At 47.4% G+C, this 18,476-nt stretch overlaps 1 protein-coding gene across 1 annotated transcript in view; it reads left to right on the top strand.

Moving 5' to 3' along the window:
- TRPC7 (transient receptor potential cation channel subfamily C member 7) overlaps nt 1-18,476 on the top strand; it is a 142,867-nt gene that overhangs the window by 104,774 nt on the left and 19,617 nt on the right. Inside the window, exon 7 of the mRNA XM_069592889.2 lies at nt 3,376-3,640. Within this exon, the coding sequence (XP_069448990.2) occupies nt 3,376-3,640 (265 nt within the window). The remainder of the gene's footprint in view (nt 1-3,375; nt 3,641-18,476) is intronic.

The raw sequence follows: 18,476 nt of genomic DNA, 5'->3' as shown, positions 1-18,476 counted from the left end.
ATCTCTGTTGGCAAAGTGATGTCTCTGCTTTTTAATATGCTGTCAGAGGGAGAGGGAGAGGGTGGGATGATTTGGGAGAATGACATTCTAACATGTATACTATCATGTGAATTGAATCGCCAGTCTATGTCTGACACAGGATGCAGCATGCTTGGGGCTGGTGCATGGGGATGACCCAGAAAGATGTTATGGGGAGGGAGGTGGGAGGGGGGTTCATGTTTGGGAATGCATGTAAGAATTAAAGATTTTAAAATTTAAAAAATAAAAAACTAAAAATGAAAAAAAAAAAATATGCTGTCTAGGTTGGTCATAGCTTTTCTTCCAAGGATCAAGTGTCTTTTAATTTCATGGCTGCAGTCACCACCTGCAGTGATTTTGGAGCCCCCCCCAAAATAAAGTCTCTCACTGTTTCCATGGTTTCCCCATCTATTTGCCATGAAGCAATGGAACCAGATGCCACAATCTTAGTTTTTTGAATGTTGAGCTTTAAGCCAGCTTTTTCACTCTCCTCTTTCACCTTCATCAAGAGGGTCTTTAGTTCCTCTTCACCTTCTACCATAAGGGTGATGTCACCCTCATATCTAAGGTTATTGGTATATATCTCCCCGCAATCTTGATTCCAGCTTGTGCTTCATCCAGCCCAGCATTTTTCATGATGTACTCTGCATATAAGTTAAATAAGCAAGGTGACAATATACAGTCTTAATGTACTCTTTTCCCAATTTGGAACCAGTCCATTGTTCCATGTCTGGTTCTAACTCTTGCTTCTTGACCTGCATACAGGTTACTCAGGAGGCAGTAAGGTGGTCTGGTACTCCCGTCTCTTTAAAATTTTCCAGTTTGTTGTGATCCACACGGTCAAAGGCTTTCGCATAGTCAATGAAGCAAAAGTAGATGTTTTTCTGAAATTCTCTTGCTTTTTCTATGATCCAGTGAATGTTAGCAATTTGATCTCTGGTTCCTCTGCCTTTCCTAAATTTAGCTGGAACATCTGGAAGTTCTTGGTTCATGTACTGCTGAAACCTAGCTTGGAGAGTTTTGAGCATTACTTTGCTAGCATGTGAAATGAGTAGGATTGTGTGGTAGTCTGAACTTTCTTTGGCACTGCTTTTCTTTGAGATTGAAATGAAAACTGACCTTTTCCAGTCAGAATGGCCATCATCAAAGGTCTGTAAACAACAAATGCTGGAGAGTGTGAAAAAAAGGGAATCTACCTACACTGATAGTGGGAATATAAATTGGTACAATCACTAACTGGGAATCAAACTACCATATGACCCAACAATCCCACTACTGGGCATATACCCTGAAGAAACCATAATTGAAAAAGACACATGTACCCCAATGTTCACTGCAGCACTATTTACAATAGCTAGGACACGGAAGCCACCTAGATGTCCATCAATAGATGAATGAATAAAGAATTTGTGGTACATATATACAATGGAATATTACTCAGCCATAAAAAAGGAATGCATTTGAGTCAGTTCTAATGAAGTAGATGAACCTAGAGCCTATTATATAGAGTGAAGTAAGTCAGCAAAACAAATATTGTATATTAATGCATATGTAGGGAATCTAGATGGAGAAGGCAATGGCACCCCACTCCAGTACTCTTGCCTGGAAAATCCCATGGACAGAGGAGCCTGGTGGGCTTCAGTCCATGGGGTTGTAAAGAGTTGGGCACGACTGAGCGACTTCACTTTCACTTTTCACTTTCCCGCATTGGAGAAGGAAATGGCAACCCACTCCAGTGTTCTTGCCTGGAGAATCCCAGGGATGGGGGAGCCTGGTGGGCTGCCGTCTATGGGGTCACACAGAGTCGGACATGACTGAAGCGACTTAGCAACAGCAGCAGCAGGGAATCTAGAAAGATGGTACTGATGACCCTATTTTCAGGGCAGCAATATAGACACAGGCATACAGAACAGATCTGTGGGCACAGTCGGGGAAGGAGAGGGCGGGACATTGCAACATGCGTATCCGTGTGCAAAGTGAGGCAGCCAGTGGAAACTCGCTGCATGGCACAGGGGGCTCCAGTCAGGTGCTCTGTAACAACCTAGAGTGGGGATGGGTGGGAGTCAGAGGGAGGTTTTCAGGAAAGGGGACATATGTACACCTATGACTGATCCATGCTGGTATATGGCAGAAACCAGCACAATATTGTAATGCAATTATCCTCCAATTAAAAATAAATGTAAAATTTTTTTTAAAACTTAGAACTACCATATGATCCAGCAACCCCACTCCTGGTCACATACACAGAGAAAATTCTAATTTCAGAAGATACATGCCCCCCAGTGTTCATTGCAGCACGATGCACGATAGTCATGACATGGAAGCAACCTAAACAGCCGTTGACAGAGAAATGAATAAAGAAGCTGTGGTGCATAGACACAACGGACTGTTACTGAGCCGTAAAAAATGAAATAATGCCATTTACTGCAATACAGGTGGATCTAGAGATTATCATACTAAGCATGTCAGAGAAAGACAAATATCATATAACACTCATGTGGAATCTAATCTTTTTTAAGATGCAAATCAACTCATTTATAAAATAGAAGCAGGCTTACAGATATCAAATACAAACTTATGGTTACCAAAGAGGAGAGGGACAAATCAGGAGCTTGGAATGAAAATACACATACTTATACATAAGATAGATGCTGTACAGTAGGGAACTCCACCCAATATTCTGTGATAACCTAGATGAGAAGAGAATATTAAAAATAAATATGACTGAATCACTGTGCTGTATACTTGAGACTAACACAACATTATCAACCAACTATACTCTAATAAAATTAAAATATTTAAAAAAATTTTTAAGTGACAATAAAAGATTTCAAAGGAAAACAAAAATGTTAGCCACTGTCTAGAAAGGCCACTTTCAACCTCAGGTCTTCCTGACGCCTAGGTCTATGCTCCTCACCACCACCTTCTTGCGATGGGAAACCCCTGCTTATAGAGCGCCAACCCTGGGAAGGAAGATGGGATAGCAAGCAGCGTGGTCGGGGCCGTGACAGGAGAATACACAGGCTACCATGGGAGCAGAGAGGGGGACAGGGAGGCTGCCCAGAAGGCGGGGTGGGGGAGGGGGTGGGGTGGGGGAGGGGCACAGAGGACTTCTCAAAAGAGAAGACACTAGAGCAGAGTCTTGAAGGAAGACTGGGATTGAAGTGAGGGGAGGGTGCTCTAGACAGATGAGCCAGCATATTCCAAGAGGGAGGGTGGCACCTTCAGTATATTGGGATTGAAGACACGGGCAGGCAGACAAGTGATGAGGTCAGAGGCCTCTACGGATACCTAACTGGTTTCTCTTCCAGAGCAGAGCCTATGGCCCAGTGAGTAACCCAGCTTGTTTTCTTTTAGCCAGGGACAAGTGGTGGCCTTCAGACCCTCAGATCATATCAGAAGGGCTATATGCGATAGCTGTCGTGCTGAGCTTCTCTCGAATCGCATACATCCTGCCAGCCAACGAGAGTTTTGGACCTCTGCAGATCTCCCTGGGGAGAACCGTGAAAGACATCTTCAAGTTCATGGTCATTTTCATCATGGTATTTGTGGCCTTCATGATTGGGATGTTCAATCTGTACTCCTACTACCGAGGTGCAAAGTACAACCCAGCGTTTACAACGTGAGTATCCCAGAGCCCTCTCCTGAGGAGCACCCCGGCTCCCCAGGCATCCTTGGCAGCCTCTTGCAGGTGGTTCCTTGCAGGATATTTGGGTTTCCTTGGCAATTCTAAAGGTTAAAGGTGACTTTAGTCAAGGGTGGTTTCAAGTTCAGGTTCTGGTATTGGAAGAACAGAAGAGCTACGTTAAACCTTCACTTACATCTTACAGGCTATGTGGCCATGAGCATGTTCCTTAACTGCTTTGAGTCTTAGTTTCCTCATCTTTACAATTAGGCAACTGATAATACCTGCATAATAGGGATAGTGTGAGGCTTCAATAAGGTGATTTAACTGCCACATAGTAAAGTAAATGGAATTATTACAATAAGCTTAATCTGTGTTACCTAGAAAGCAAAGCCCTGGGCAAGTCTTGTATGCCAACATTTCATTGGAGAGGAGGAGTTGCAATCCAAATGAAATAAGATGGAAGGAAAAAAGAAAATGCGTGTGGGAGGAGGGAAAGCATATACATGTTGCCGATTGGGCCACCATCTACCAAGACCCACGACTTGGTCATGATGGACTTTTACAGTGAGACACACAGTACTGCACTGCAGAGCAGCCTATCAGGATAGAGTCAGAGAATTCATCAGCCACAGCTTTCCCACCTACTTTCTCTTATTAGTCAGATTCACTCAACAGGACATTCATGAACCTAACACTTCCAGGTTAGCCCCTGGGGAAGCCACATCCACACAAGTCTGCCTGTGGGCACAGCTCCGCAGCTCTCCATGCCTGGCTGGGCAGACCAGCGCTGTGTACAGGCAGCGAGCGAGTTCTGCAGCATCACATGCCTCAGCAGCACAGAAGGCTCAGGCAGGGGAGGCAAGAGGAGGTGGAGTGACCTGAGACAAGGTGCTCGTCAGGCCCGCTAACCTCGGGGTCCAGAAGGAGCTGCTGCAGGCAGAGCGAGTGATGCCTCGACCTCCTCCAACCCTGCCCCCGCCCCGGGGTGGAGACAGAGCTCACCAAGCTGATGTCCACAAAGACCTGGAGCTCCTCCCCTCTGGGGGATGCTGGGTGGTCTCCCGGAGGGTCCTCGGTAGCATTGAGCAGTAGTCTAGTAGAAGAATCTGGCAAATCTGAGTTTACATCCTGGCGTGGGTGTTTAGCAGCTAATGACCTTAAGCCAGGTCACTTGATTGGTCTGAGCTTCTGTGTCCTCATTGACAAAATGGAAATAAGGCTCATAAAGACCTCACAATAAGGTTCATAAATACCTTCACAAATAAACAAAGCAGTTCTGTAAAGTGCCTGAAGCCCAGAAGCGTTTCCAGTCCAGGCCCTGCCCCAGGCTCACCTCATTCCAGAATTGCTCCCAGCCTTCATGGCTTCCATCCAGAGTCTGGATGGAAGGACAGTCAGGTCTCCAGCCATAAGCACGGCAGCTGGGACCAACAGGGCTAAACTCTTGTTGACATGGGTCCCCAAGAAGCCCCAAGGGGGCTGGAATTTTTTTTCCAACCAGTGACAAGCGTGGAGCCACACCATGCAGACTCCCTGAGCAGGTCCCACCTTTCGGGCAGACCTCCACTTGACCCTTCTCCCAGAGAAATCACCCTTCAAGGGAAGGTCCATAACTTGAAGAACCCAGACCGAGTGCGATGGACCCCATGCCCCTCAGCCCTGAATCGCGGACTGCACTGCTCAGCCCAGGTGGAACTGCCTAGAAGGGTGGGCCCCTGGAGCTGCTGAAGCACAGAAGCTGTCACTCTCTGAGGCAAGGAATCAGTGTGTGTTCACAGAGAGCCAGGGCCTGGCCCAGTGCTGAGAAAGGTACCCGAGGGTGGCTGCCTGTGTGTCTCAGCCCACCGCACCCTCGGCTCAGACAGACTAGGTTTCAGTCTGACAGTCTGAGCTCTTCTCTGCAGGTTGTGTGGTCCTGGGCACGTGCTTCTTTCCCCACCCCACCCCGGCCGCAGGGCATTCATGTCCCCAGGTCTGAAATGACAACTTCAAGATGGCCATCTCCACAGGATTGTTGTAAGGATCCAAAAGGAAGACGGTGAATATAGTGCTTGGCATATAATAAGCCTTCAGTCAGTGATAATAGTAGAGGTGGTGGGTAAGGAAGAAGAGGGGGTGGATGAGGAGGAGGGCACGGATTGAGCTACAAGAAAGGATACCTGGGTACTGACTTCCTAGGACATTTTCTGGACAGGGACCTAGCCTACCAGCTATTCACCAGATCAGGCCAAATGCATTAGTGAGTCAGGTGGATTACTTCATAGCACTCCAACACTGGGTTGGAGTGTTGAAGGGGTGAAATAAGCTTGAATCACCCAAAAGCGAATTTTGCTCTGGATCTGCTAGAGGCAAAGCTAACTGTATGCACCCAGGGTGGGATGCGCTGTTTACGGATAGCAAGTCAAGATGTCAGTCAATAACACAAGGGCTCTGACCCTCTGTGGTCAGGCCCTGATGTTCTTCCTGTGTTTTCAGTCTAGGATGATGCCTTGTACAGAGCATTGCTCACTAAATCCTTCATAAACAAGCCTGAGGGAACCCACAGGAGAAAGCAAGACAAATTCAAGGCAGTAGAGTAAGCGATCAACTGGGAACATGAGCATGGGTACCTCTGTCTCCTTTCTCCTGCCCTGGGTGTTCTGTGCAATCCCTCTTTGCTCCCCCTACAAGGAAGCTGTACTGTTGGCCCACGGTTCCTCCAAAAGTCACTATCATGACACCTGAGACCTGAACAAGGTCATAACTTAAGAGTAGGGTTGTGAGTGAAAGTCACTCAGTCATGTCCGACTCTTTAAGATCTCATGAACTCTACAGTCCATGGAATTCTCCAGGCCAGAATACTGGAGTGGGTAGCCTTTTCCTTCTCCAGGGGATATTCCCAACCCAGGAATCGCCTGGGGTCTCCTGCATTGCAGGCAGATTCTTTACCAGCTGAGCCACCAGGGAAGCCCAAGAATACTGGAGTGGGTAGCCTATCCCTTCTCCAGAGGATCTTCCCGACCCAAGGATCAAACCGGGGTCTCCTGCATTGCAGGCAGATTCTTTACCAGCTGAGCTACCAGGGAAGGTCCAAGAATACTGGAGTGGGTAGCCTATCCCTTCTCCAGAGGATCTTCCCGACCCAAGGATCAAACCGGGGTCTCCTGCATTGCAGGCGGATTCTTTACCAGCTGAGCCACCAGGGAAGCCCAAGAGTAGGGCTGATGGGGCCACAGTTCTCAGCTGGACACACACAGCCAATCTAGGGAGGGAGTCTCTGGCATCAGGAAAAGTCATGGGGAAGAGTGAGAGCAGGAGGAGGGGCCAAAGCACTTGGCTCGTCCCAGGTGCTGCGAACTGAAGAGAGATTCCGTAGACGTGAGAGACCCAAGCGAAAAGCATCCAGGCCCTCCAGCATGGGCAAGGGAGAGGAACAGGCATGGCAGCGGCAAGCAGAGTAAAGAAGGGACAGGATATTTATCGCCTTGGCAGCCCCTAAAAGGGGATGTGAAGCTGTGAATAGGACTTGATTGAACAGGGAAACAGTCAATAGAGCAGTGAAGTGGAGAGGAAAGAATGGATTTTTGTAAATGTCATCTCTTACCTTTTGACTGCTCTCTGGAGCATGTCACACACACCCCCCACCCCCCAACCCAAGATTTCCTTGATACACAAAGAGCCACATGAGGATAAGGGATTCTCATGATTTAGGGGACTCAGAGCTACTCTGAGTGCCTCCAAGATTGACAATAAAGCTGAATGCTTCATAGCAGTCCATACCCAGGCCACTCTGCCCCACTCAGAATGCTCCCTTTGGCCCACCCCCCAGGGGCCCTCTGTCTGTGGACTTTAGAGCTTTCGGGGAGGATGGGTCCTCTCATCTGTTTTTATAGTCAGAAGACTCAACCCTACAGAAGGGAAATTTGGGCTGGAGCACACTACAGGTGCCCTACCCCTATCTTTGCTTCTGTAACCCCACCCTAGCCATGTTGAAGGACAGTTTGGGTCCCTAAGGGGTGTTCAGGTTCCACTTTGGAAGTCAGCCATTAGGAAGCAACAGGGCACTGTCCCATAAGCTGCCTGTTCACCTCGGGGTGGGGCCCAGGCTGGCTCCTAAGAGCCAGTCCCACTCGAATCCCACTGGTTACATGTCCATGCTTATGTGCTCAGTTGTGTCCAACTCTAGGTGACCCCATGGACTATAGTCCACCAGGCTCCTCTGTCCATGGGATTCTCCAAGCAAGAATACTGGAGTGGGTAGCCATTCCCTTCTCCATGGGATCTTCCCAGCCCTGGGTTCAAACCCAGATCTCCTGCGTTTCAGGCAGATTCTTTACTGTCTGGGCCACCAGCAAAGCCCTTGAACTAAGTGAGAGTCTTACTGAGAGAATTTCAAGCCCTGTGAAGTCAGAATAGGTAGTCAGATCTCAGCAGAGAGCATGGTCAGCAGTCAGATCCTAGGAGCAGTTCCCAACTTCCCTGCTCCCTTCACCTTCAGAACCAAAGGTGTGCTTACATTTCACACTGGCTTCAGTGTCAGGAGCTGGCATTCAGGGAGGTGCAAGAACAGGGGCATGTGTGCATAGGCCACTGGGCAGTGAGCTGGGCTTGTCTGCCCATGACAGACAGGCACCAGCTGGCAGCTCACTGTCTCTAAGTCATTTCTGTTAGATGCTACAGGCGGCCAGAGGGGAGGGGGAGGAGGTGTGCAGACCAGCTTTATGCTCTCAGAGTATGAAACCTCAGTGTCCTGAGACAAGGCTGAGGAAGCGGAAGTGAAATCGCCTGAAAATGCATTTTCTTTAAAAAAAAGTCTTAAAGTTCTCAATTCCAACTGTTAGAAATTGTGTTCTTATTGGGAACATATCTTTGATGTTATCATGGAAATCAGTAGACACATAGGATTTGCTTTCTGGAGTTTCGTTTTGCAGCCCCTTTTGTTGGAATGCACATATTCCATAAGGCAAAGCTTTTCTGCTTAGAGATCATATGGAAACCTTGGGATCCAGCGCTCTAGTTAGTGTTGGAAAAAGAGAGACAAAAATCCTTGGCTCACTAGTGACATACAGCTGGATGAGAACACCAAGGGAAAGGGTGGGCTTCCCTATCCTCCAACTGGTGACTGTGGTAGGAGAGGTACCCAAAGAAGAACAGAAGGAGCTGGGGGCAATGAGGGGACCCAGGGCAGGGAAGTGAAGGGCTCTCTAATATGACTCAGGATGGGCTTCTGGTCTTCCCTTTGGGTGAACTCCCCCACTTAGTTTTGATTGGAGATTAAATGTAGGCCCTGATCCTCAAAAGGGACCCCAGCTGATCTTTTCTACAGACTGTCGTGGAGTCAACTTCAAATACCTCTCTTAAGGTTATTCCGTTTCTGAGGAATCATTTTACCAAAAGGAACTTCAGCAGTGCTGGGCAAAATTAGAAGCTTCTGTTTTCTATGATAGTCGTGGAAAGTTTCCATACTCTATGTACACAAACTTGTTTGTACAGCAGGGGCAGAAGGCATTAAGTCAGCTCCAGCCACCTCAGTGGGGCTGCAGGAAAGCCAGCTCCTCCCTCCAGAGAGCCAGGAGGTGAGCCCTGGGGCCGAGGAAGGGCTCCCTGAGACTCTGCCCACACATACCACACCCCAGGGCCACTGTACCACCCTGCTGCTGAGCAGCTCATGACAAACACATGATATGCCCTCTCATTTAATCCACACGACTATGGAATAACACAGACACTACTACCAAGAAACTGAGGCTCAGTGAGATGGACTTGCCCGAGACCACGGAACCAAGAAGAGGATTTGGACCCAGATCTGCATGGCTTCAGGCCTGTCTTCCACCTTCTGACCTAAAATTCCCCCACTCCCACACCAGGGCCTGGGCTCCAAGGTAGAAGCTAAGTGTCTTTAAAAGTTGGGTCACTTTCCTATGACACTAAATACTAAAGAATGGCATATTAAATTCAGATTTTGACTGTCCTTAGGAGCTGGATGATTCTACATATCTCCACTGTCAAGAAGCAGCCTGTGATTGTCCCTGGGCAAAGCATGCTTCTATTCCAAACTGTGCTCACTCATTTGACAAATGTTAGGGAGCAGCTACTCCATGCCAAGTTCTGTGTTTGGCCCTGAGGTTATAAAGATTAATAATATAATCTTCCCATCCTTGAGGAACTCATAGACAAGTAGGGAATTTCAACAAAGGGTGGGGGCATCAGTTATTTACACCATGTGATCAAAGGGTACTCAAGCAGCCCAGTGAGGAGGAAGCACTGAAATCTGCCTGGCAGAGTCAGGGAAGGCTTCATGGAGGGGGTGATCCTAATCAGGGGATCATGGAGGCCTGTTTAAAGTAAAAGAGCTGAGCACTTTTTTTAAGCGTAGAAAGCAGCTACCTCATTCCCCTGATTTGGATTTGTTCAGATGTTTCAATGCCTCATAATAGGTGAGAATTTTCTTAACAATAGCAAAAGCCGCTTCCATTGGCAAGGTCTGGGGAAGGAGCAACAAATAGCATGTCAGGCCACAAAAGCTGGCAAGAAGAAGCCCCTGAAGCAGCCCAAGAAACAGGCCAAGGGGATGGATGAGATGAGGCATTTATGCAAAAACAGAAAGAGAAGCAGAAGAAACTCTAGAAGCTAAAAACAAAGAGGGGAGAGCCCCATGGTCAAGGAGCAATTAAGAAATCTGTCCAAAGGTAAGCTCTTCCCTGTGCCTGAGGCAGTGGTGATCTCTATTCCTTTCCTGTTTAAACATCTGGATCCCCTGCCATAACATCTGTTGCAGCCTATAGTTAGAATGCTAAGTGTTGTCTTAAGAGCCTATGGTACATTGAAGAGAAAACTTTTGTGAAAAGAAAGTAGGCAAGTAGGTGAGAGTTTGGGGAAATGGTGGAAAATTCAATCAGATAATCCATCAGGAGCTAGACTGTGATGGTCTTTAGAAGTAAGTCCCAATAGGGTGTCAGCGTCTCTAAGGCCTTTTTTAAAATGAGGAAGCTGGTTTTATCTGCCTCCAGCAAGAACACTGTGATAATAGTGTAAAGGGTGGATTGGAAGGCGGAGGAAGGGACTCTTTGCCTGAGCTTGGTGCTGGGGGTTTTATAATGAGCAGAAATACTCATGGAACTTTCAGACTGGTTGGGAATGTGTTAGTCGCTCAGTCATGTCCAACTCTTTGCGACCCCATGGACTGTAGCCGCCAGGCTCCTCCATCCATGGGATTTTCCAGGCAAGATACGGGAGTGGATTGCCATTTCCTTCTCCAAAGGGGGTCTTATAATGAGCAGAAATACTCATGAAACTTGCAGACTAATTGGGAAGACAGATATTAATCAAACAGTCACAGGAATGAGGGCATATGTGCAACCGAGCAAATGTTCTGGAAGAAATGCAGCTCCGAAGGGAACTGATGGATCCATGAAGAGTCCGTGGCAGGAACCACAATCTGAGAGGATGCAAGCCTGCACTAAGGGGTGGCAGCCAGGATGGAGAACAGGCAATGGAGACGGTTAGAGTAAATGTGTCCTGGTGGCTGCCTGCATGTCAGGGTGTGTGGGCGGGGTGAAAGGAGGGTGTTCTCAGGTTCTGATGTTGATTAGGCCCTAGAAGTACGTAGAAGGAGAATCAAGAGGGTATCATGGGGAAGAGGGTAAGTTCCTAGTGACTGGGGAAAGGAATAGGGGCTTGGTTTGGCCTTTCCCAGAACCCACACCCAGCAGAGCTGAAGGAAGACACTCCAAACTACCTTCCAGAAGCATGGGTGAAGTGGTCCATGTCCTGAAGGACTGGAGGAGCAATGGGGACCTTGAGGAGGGCCCATCCTCAGTACCAAGGGACAAGCAGAGACCTGCTGAAGGGGAGAAATTGCTCTTACGCTAGAAGTGTCATATTGTGCTTTGTAAACAGAAGAGCCTGAGGCTTCCCTGACCCAAGGAAGGGAGGAAAGGGAGACGGTCGGGTGAGCCATATATGCCCAGAAGCATCCAGAAGGGAGTGATAAGCCAGAGGGGCCTCCTGAGAGCAAAGGGCCACATCTGCAAGTAGGGCCTGCCTGCAGCGGAGGACCTGCTGGGGCAGCTGAGGTTGAATGGCGTTGTCTGCCCTCATGCAACTCACTATAACCAGCAGCCAGTCAGGAGAAATCAGAACAGCATCATAGGACCGTGGCCTTTGCCGTGTTCCTTGTACCGAGCACGTGGAGTGAGTTTGCAGGTGGGAACGTGGAGTGGGGTCAGCCTCCTGGGCTCTATGGAGGAGAGGTTTTCCCAGGGTGCCAGGTCCATATTGCAATATGGGCATCCCCAATATGGAAGTGTTATCATTGTACTGTATCATATTTGAAAATTATCATCTCACCTTTCATCTTATACATTCAAGTTAGGCTTAAGGGTTTGGGCAGGGGATGAGAGAGCTCATTGTACCCATTTTCATGTGGGGAAACTAGCCCAGAGAGATTGAAGACTTGATGGAGGAGATGGCAGTGGTCAATGCTGGGACTCAGGTCAGGCTCAGAAAGGCTAGGCATCTGGGAATAACCTGTAAGTGTCCAAAAATAATAATAATTTCGGCCTAATATAATTTATCTTCACATAATCCTCCAAGAAGTGATAAAAATATATATCTTTCCCTGAGCTACTTTAGAAAAATGATTATACCTATTACAGCAGACATTCTGCTATCGTATAATGTTTATTTATACCCTCTCCTCATGATTATTCATGACATGAATTCTTAAAGCCTGGTACCTTTGAGCTTCTGGAACAGGCCAAGAGCCCACAAAGTTGTGAGGAAAAAAGACTTGATGGAACACAGGAAATGTGCTTTTTTGGATGACACCTTCAGAGCGTATTTGCAGGCACTCCTCTATCTTATTCTCAGGCTGACTTGCAACATCTTAAACAAGGAAATTTCAACCTTTTATTCACCAAAATGCAACTCTAGGATGGAAATAAGGTGTACCTGTCATTCTTCAAAGTGACAGAGTGACAGAAAACTGGACTGTCCAGGTCTCGCTCTAGAATATTAACAGAAAAACAGCTAGCTATGGGGTGTGTCTGAGGCAAGCTGGCTAAGACAAATCACAGCATGCCTCGGTTTCCCAGCTTCAATCCTTCATTGATGAAAGATGTCTCCTGAGACCCCACTGTGAGCCGTGCACTGTTCTGGGCGTTGGGGGAAGAGCCGTGAGTAAGTCATGACCCCCTGGAGGTCACAATGCTCTGTGAATGGGAAAAGAGGGGAAATGATATTGGTGGTGATAAAAAATAAACAAAAAGAAATGAGAACATTTTTGGCCATGCCACATGGCATATGGGATCTTTGTCCCCCAAATAGGGATCAAATCCACACCTCTTACATCGGAAGGGCAGAGACTTAACCACTGGAGAGCCAGAGAAGTCCCAGAACATTTTAAATGAAGTGCTAAGAGCTAGGAAGGAAATAGAAACATCATGAAAGTGTTAGTCCCTCAGTCGTGTCTTGTGACTGCATGGACTATAGCCTGCCAGGCTTCTCTGTCCACGGGATTCTCCAGGCAAGAATACTGGAGTGGGTAGCCATTTCCTTCTCCATGGGATCTTCCCTGACCAGAGATTGAGCCCAGGTCTCCTGCACTGCAAACAAATTCTTTACCATCTGAGATAGTAATCAGGAAAGACCTCCTTCAGACATGGTCAGAGAAGGCTGACCTGACCAGGTGACAATTAAAGTTAACGTTTAACGGCTGAGAAGAATGAGGGGGACAGCCGCGTGGGGAGGAAGGGGAAGAGTGATCCAGGCAGAGGGAGAAGGACCCTGAGTGAGGGGTGAGCCAGCATGAGGTCAGGGGAGCCCCAGCTGGGTGACTAGATTCAAACTGTTAGCCTATGGAAAGCTGTTAGGGAAAAGAGGTAAGATCTGATGCACAGTTTTAAAGGATTATTCTGAGAATTGATGGTAGGGTGTGAGAGCCAACCTGATGCTGGAGCCTTTGCAGCTGAGGGGTGGGGGGGGGGGGGGCATGCTAACATTAGCCACACTTATTGCATATTGTTATGTGCCAGGCAGTATTTTGTGTACCTCACAAGCATTCCATTAGCTCATTTAACCGTCACCAACACCCTATGCGGTAACGATTGTTTTCCTATTCTGAAGCTAGAAAAAATGAGCCTCAGAGAGGCTACATTATTTAGCCAAAAGCTCACAGTCAGACACAGAGCCTGCACTCTGACCGCTTCACCAGAGCTTCCCCTCGACCCTGGGATCAGTAGCAGGAAATCGGGATGTGCGGTGGGGACTCGTTCATCCAAAGGACCATGAGTTTACTGAGTACCTTCGGGAGACCAAGTTCTGCACTAGGTCTGGGACTTCAAGGAGGAAGGAAACGCAGCTCTGCCCTCAAGGAGCAACCAGGCTCCCAGGGGGAGGGGTGGGCCCTCAGCATGAATCAGTCCAGGCTCTGTGCACCCCAGTTCCTCGGCCCTGATTCTGGGGCCAGACTCCTCAACTACTGGACCATCTCCATCACTCCTCATTCAGGGCCCAGGATAAACCAAGAGGTGAATCAGAGGAGCGTGGCAGGGGTGCAGTCCAGACTTCCTCAGGCACTGGACACTCCTGCCCTGACCACCCTCAAGCCTGGTGCAAGTGTTTCTCGTTGGAGAGGCATAGCACTCGTGTGGGGTCTTTCTGGATTCCAAGCACCTTCTCACAGTCCCCACTGGGAGGCGGGTGAGTATTGTTCCTGCTTCAGCAGAACTCTAGCTCAAGGCCAGCTATTTATTGTCTTCCGACCTGAGAAACAGCCTTTCAGGAGCTGAAACAGCTGCTTAATTTGAAGTCTCTTTTAATCCCATGGACAGAGGAGCCTAGTGGGCTACACACAGTCCATAGGGTCACACAGAGTTGAACACAGATGAAGCAACTTAGCACGCACGTATGCAAGCACGTGCAGATTTGGGTAGGTAGCCGAACTGAACTGTTTGGGGCTGGGGAACAGAGTTCCATGACACTGGGGGGAAAGGCCTTGTGGTATTCTGAGGCAGCAGTGATTTCCATAACAATCACCCCAAACCCTCGCCTTGTTTGTTCTCTGAGGCCCTGACACAACTGCCTCTTCAGGGAACCTATTATTAAATTCCTATTATCCAGGCGAGACAGCCTCAGAAAACAGATTACCTCCTCCCTGCCTTCTGCTTGACAAATCAACCCCAACCTTCCCCCCCCCCCCCCGCCCCCGGCACACACACCCCGCCCAGTAAGAGGGTGAATCAGGGTCTATTCAATAGCACCCCGAGGCACTCTTCCCCTTTGACTTCATTAGAAGCACTTCTTATGCTAGGGTGGCCTACTGGTGAAACCTCAGCCCCTTCTACCGCAAGGCAGCAGTCAAACAAAGACAGCACAGGCTGGAGAGATCAGAAAGAATATTTGCCTGAAATCAACGGTTGGTGATGATCTTTGCAGACAGGAAGTAAAATGAACCTTGTTCAGGAAAGTCAATATGCTGCTGGCTTAACTCCATTCAGCCCTGTATGGAAGCCCCTGAGGGCTGATGGGCTCGTAGATGTTGTTCCTGGGTAGGGCAAGGCAGCCAGAGCATCCTTGCCCACAGCCTTGTTGCACTTGTTCCACCAGGGAGCTTGCTTTAGCCTGGAACCTCCACAAAAACAAACCAGTTCTGGGCATCCTGCATCCTGTTCTGTAGGGTGGCTGGCAAGTAAGCAGAGTTCAGTGAATGTTCAGCAAATAAACACATGAGTAAAGATAAAAGATACCATTTATTGGACCCTTACTCTACACTTCATGTAGGTGGTTCCATTTAATCTTACAGCAACTTAATAAGAAAGCATCACTGTCCCTTTCATAGCAGAGCAAACCGAGGCTCAAGCAGGTTCATAGAGCCAGTGCACAGCAGGGCTGGGGCTTGAAGCCAGGCGTGCGTCTTTGCTTCCTTACCCCTCCAGCCACCTCTGTGAAGAGTCCTGTGACTGACCCAACTGCAGGAAACTGTGCCAAGCTTGGTGAATAGCCAGAGTGGGTGGGAGCAAATAAGGAGCAGCACCTCCCACCCCTATCAGTAAGGAACCTCAAATTTAGCCTAGAGACCAGCCATCTGAGAGTGGGTGGGGGGCAGGTTTCTGCGAAACAAATGGCCTCATGGTGAATATCAACTAAATCAATCACAAGATAACTTTTTTCTTGAAAGAGAGCCCCATACCTCTGCAGTGACTGGTCTTCTGCCCCATGCCCTGTATCCCATAGCTCCTGAAAATTACAAGTGATGATTGGTACATGACTCAGAGAGTATCATCACCACACATGACATTGGGGCTGGCTCCCCAGTGCCCAAGATCTTGCAGTTAAGAATGTACTACTGATTCCTATCCACCGCCAGCGTTCTCTCTAAGAATGTGTCATTATGGGTTTCCAAGGTCAAGGTAACACAGGGCCGGGAGGACACGTTTCATTTATTGCCTGCTATGTGTTAAACCAGAAGATGCCACTAACCTGATCTATCCAGTTACTTGTGGAGCTGTTGTCACCGCAAAAAGCATCAAGTTCTCATGGAAGCTTTTGTCCCCCATTTATTTTTCAGCAAGGATGTCTGTCATTTCACATCAATTCATAAGAGCTCTTTATGTCAGAAGGACATCAGCCATTGGAATATGGGCTGCAAATCCTTTCCTCAGTCCTTTGCCCTGTAATTTTACTTAATATGTTTTCGACATATACAAGTCAAGCTTTGTGTTTGCACGCCTTTCCATCTTCCCCTTTTTAGTTTCTGAAACTTCTCCCAGACCAAGATTATACAAATATTAATATCTTATTCTGGCTTTCTGACTATGTAATTTTTAAACATTAAATGGTTCAGTTCCACTTAGAATTTAGTTATATGTATGGACAACATATTGTATTGCTTACCATTTACCACTTAGCCCAGCTAATTGGGCATAAACTCAGCCCATAAGGTCCCGTCTGAGAAACAACACCAGCAAAAACAGTCTATCCAGTTAGTTCACCAAATGTTCACATCACAGGGCATGAGTACAAATGAAAGACTCAAGAGACCCCAGTAATGAATCTAGCCATTATAGATGATTGAGACAATGGACCCAGCTTTTCCTCAATGGAAATCTTTGTTACTGCAACGCCTTCTGCCCCATGATGAGAGGAAGCAAGGGCTACAGACACTCCCTAAAGAACGTAGAAGAATTTGTTAAAAATACATACTTTGGCTAAGATCCCTTCCTGCCCAGCCCAATGTCAAGGCTTACTGCTTTGGAGGGGCTCATTTCTACTCTAGCACACCCACTGAGTCTGAGCCACCTATAATTAGATTCTCTTGGAGGTCATGGCCAAGTTCAAGTCCAGAGGCAACTTCTAAACCTATAGAGTAGAAATGAAACTGGCGTGAAGACTGTCCGACAGCCAGGCAGCAAACTGGACAGATCTGCATTCTAAGCCTTAGGGGTGGGGGGCGGGGTGTTAGAGAAGGGACCAAGGCATAGGTTTAGGGATCTGTAAATATTCTTCTCTTACTGGAACACATACTGCTTAGTGGGCAATCTCTTCCTCCTCCAGATTAATAACATAGAATGCCTAAGTGAAGGTACCGGGGTAAATCACAGCTTAGTAACAAAATTCACAGCAAGAAGCAAATGAGAACAAAACTCATGCCAAATCTAGGCCATTTTCCCAATCAAAACGCAGAAGGTTTTCCCCAGATGTGTTCCAGAATGGCCTGCTTCATTTATGACAGCCAAAGGTTAGTGGGGTTAAGAAAGGGAAAATGAATTTCTGTAAAGTGTCTCTCAGTTAAACGTATCATCCATTTCTTCAGTCGTTCCCGGTAAGTGCGTTACCCTGGACCAGCACCTGTCTGCCCAGGCCCCCTCCCTTGGAGAACGTGTTCTCTGGTTTCCACCAGATGCTGTTAGGCAGGGACCGAGTGTCAGAGAAATCACATCCTACCATCTCCTTCCAGTTCTGATTTGTGGCTCATCCAGTGGTTTTAGGTTCTCTGTGCCAAGGTTCCCTTCCACAAGGGTGACCACTGTAAGATTGCTTCTTAATGGAAGGCAACACCTGTCCGAATCGTGCCCACACACTGAACAGCATCTTTTTAACAGAAAACGGATGCTGCATCTAATGTGAGGAGAATGGGCATCAGGTGCTGGGGCTCTAACATGATCCCTTGATATCCAGTCATTACTGATGAACCCCTAAACTCCTTCTTACTAAAACCAAGTTAAATATTCCAAACTCACAGATTCCAAAGAAACCAGAAACAGATGATGGCAACAAAAACTCAGTTTAGTGCTCAGGCTTCAGACTCTGGGATTCACAGGGAATGAGCAAACAGCTGGCTAGACACACAAACACATACACCCACACACCCAGCCACACACACACTCTCTCTCTCTTTCACACACAAACATACACACACACAGGAGAGCTGAAAATTCATGCAAGTCAGTGTTGGATTTTTAGCCCAAGTGACGAATACTAGTATTCTTGTACATCTTGTCAAATAAATACCAATCCTCTAAAAAAATGCTGTTTTTTTTCCCCCAAGACCTAGCTAATCCTGGCCATTTGTGGGTGAGTGCTAAAAGCTGAAATGTTAAAGAGAAAAAAGAAAGCGCTTTCTCATAATAGTACCCAAAATCTGGATGCAAACTGAAATATCTGTACTTAACCCTTCAGGTACCACACACATGCATTCTGTAAAGCACCCAACCAAAACCCAGCTTTTAAACTGAGTTATGTGTCACAAACCTGATATAGGGTCAGAGCCACAAAGTATAGACTATGAAATAGTCTATACTATTCATATAGAATAGTACTCTACTATCTAAAACCAAGGTATTTTGGTACC

The sequence above is a fragment of the Ovis canadensis genome, chromosome 5, assembly GCF_042477335.2.
Source record: "Ovis canadensis isolate MfBH-ARS-UI-01 breed Bighorn chromosome 5, ARS-UI_OviCan_v2, whole genome shotgun sequence".
In the NCBI taxonomy this organism is placed as follows: domain Eukaryota; kingdom Metazoa; phylum Chordata; class Mammalia; order Artiodactyla; family Bovidae; genus Ovis; species Ovis canadensis.
Note: the sequence above shows the minus strand (reverse complement) of the source record. Positions and strands in the feature narration are given on the sequence as shown.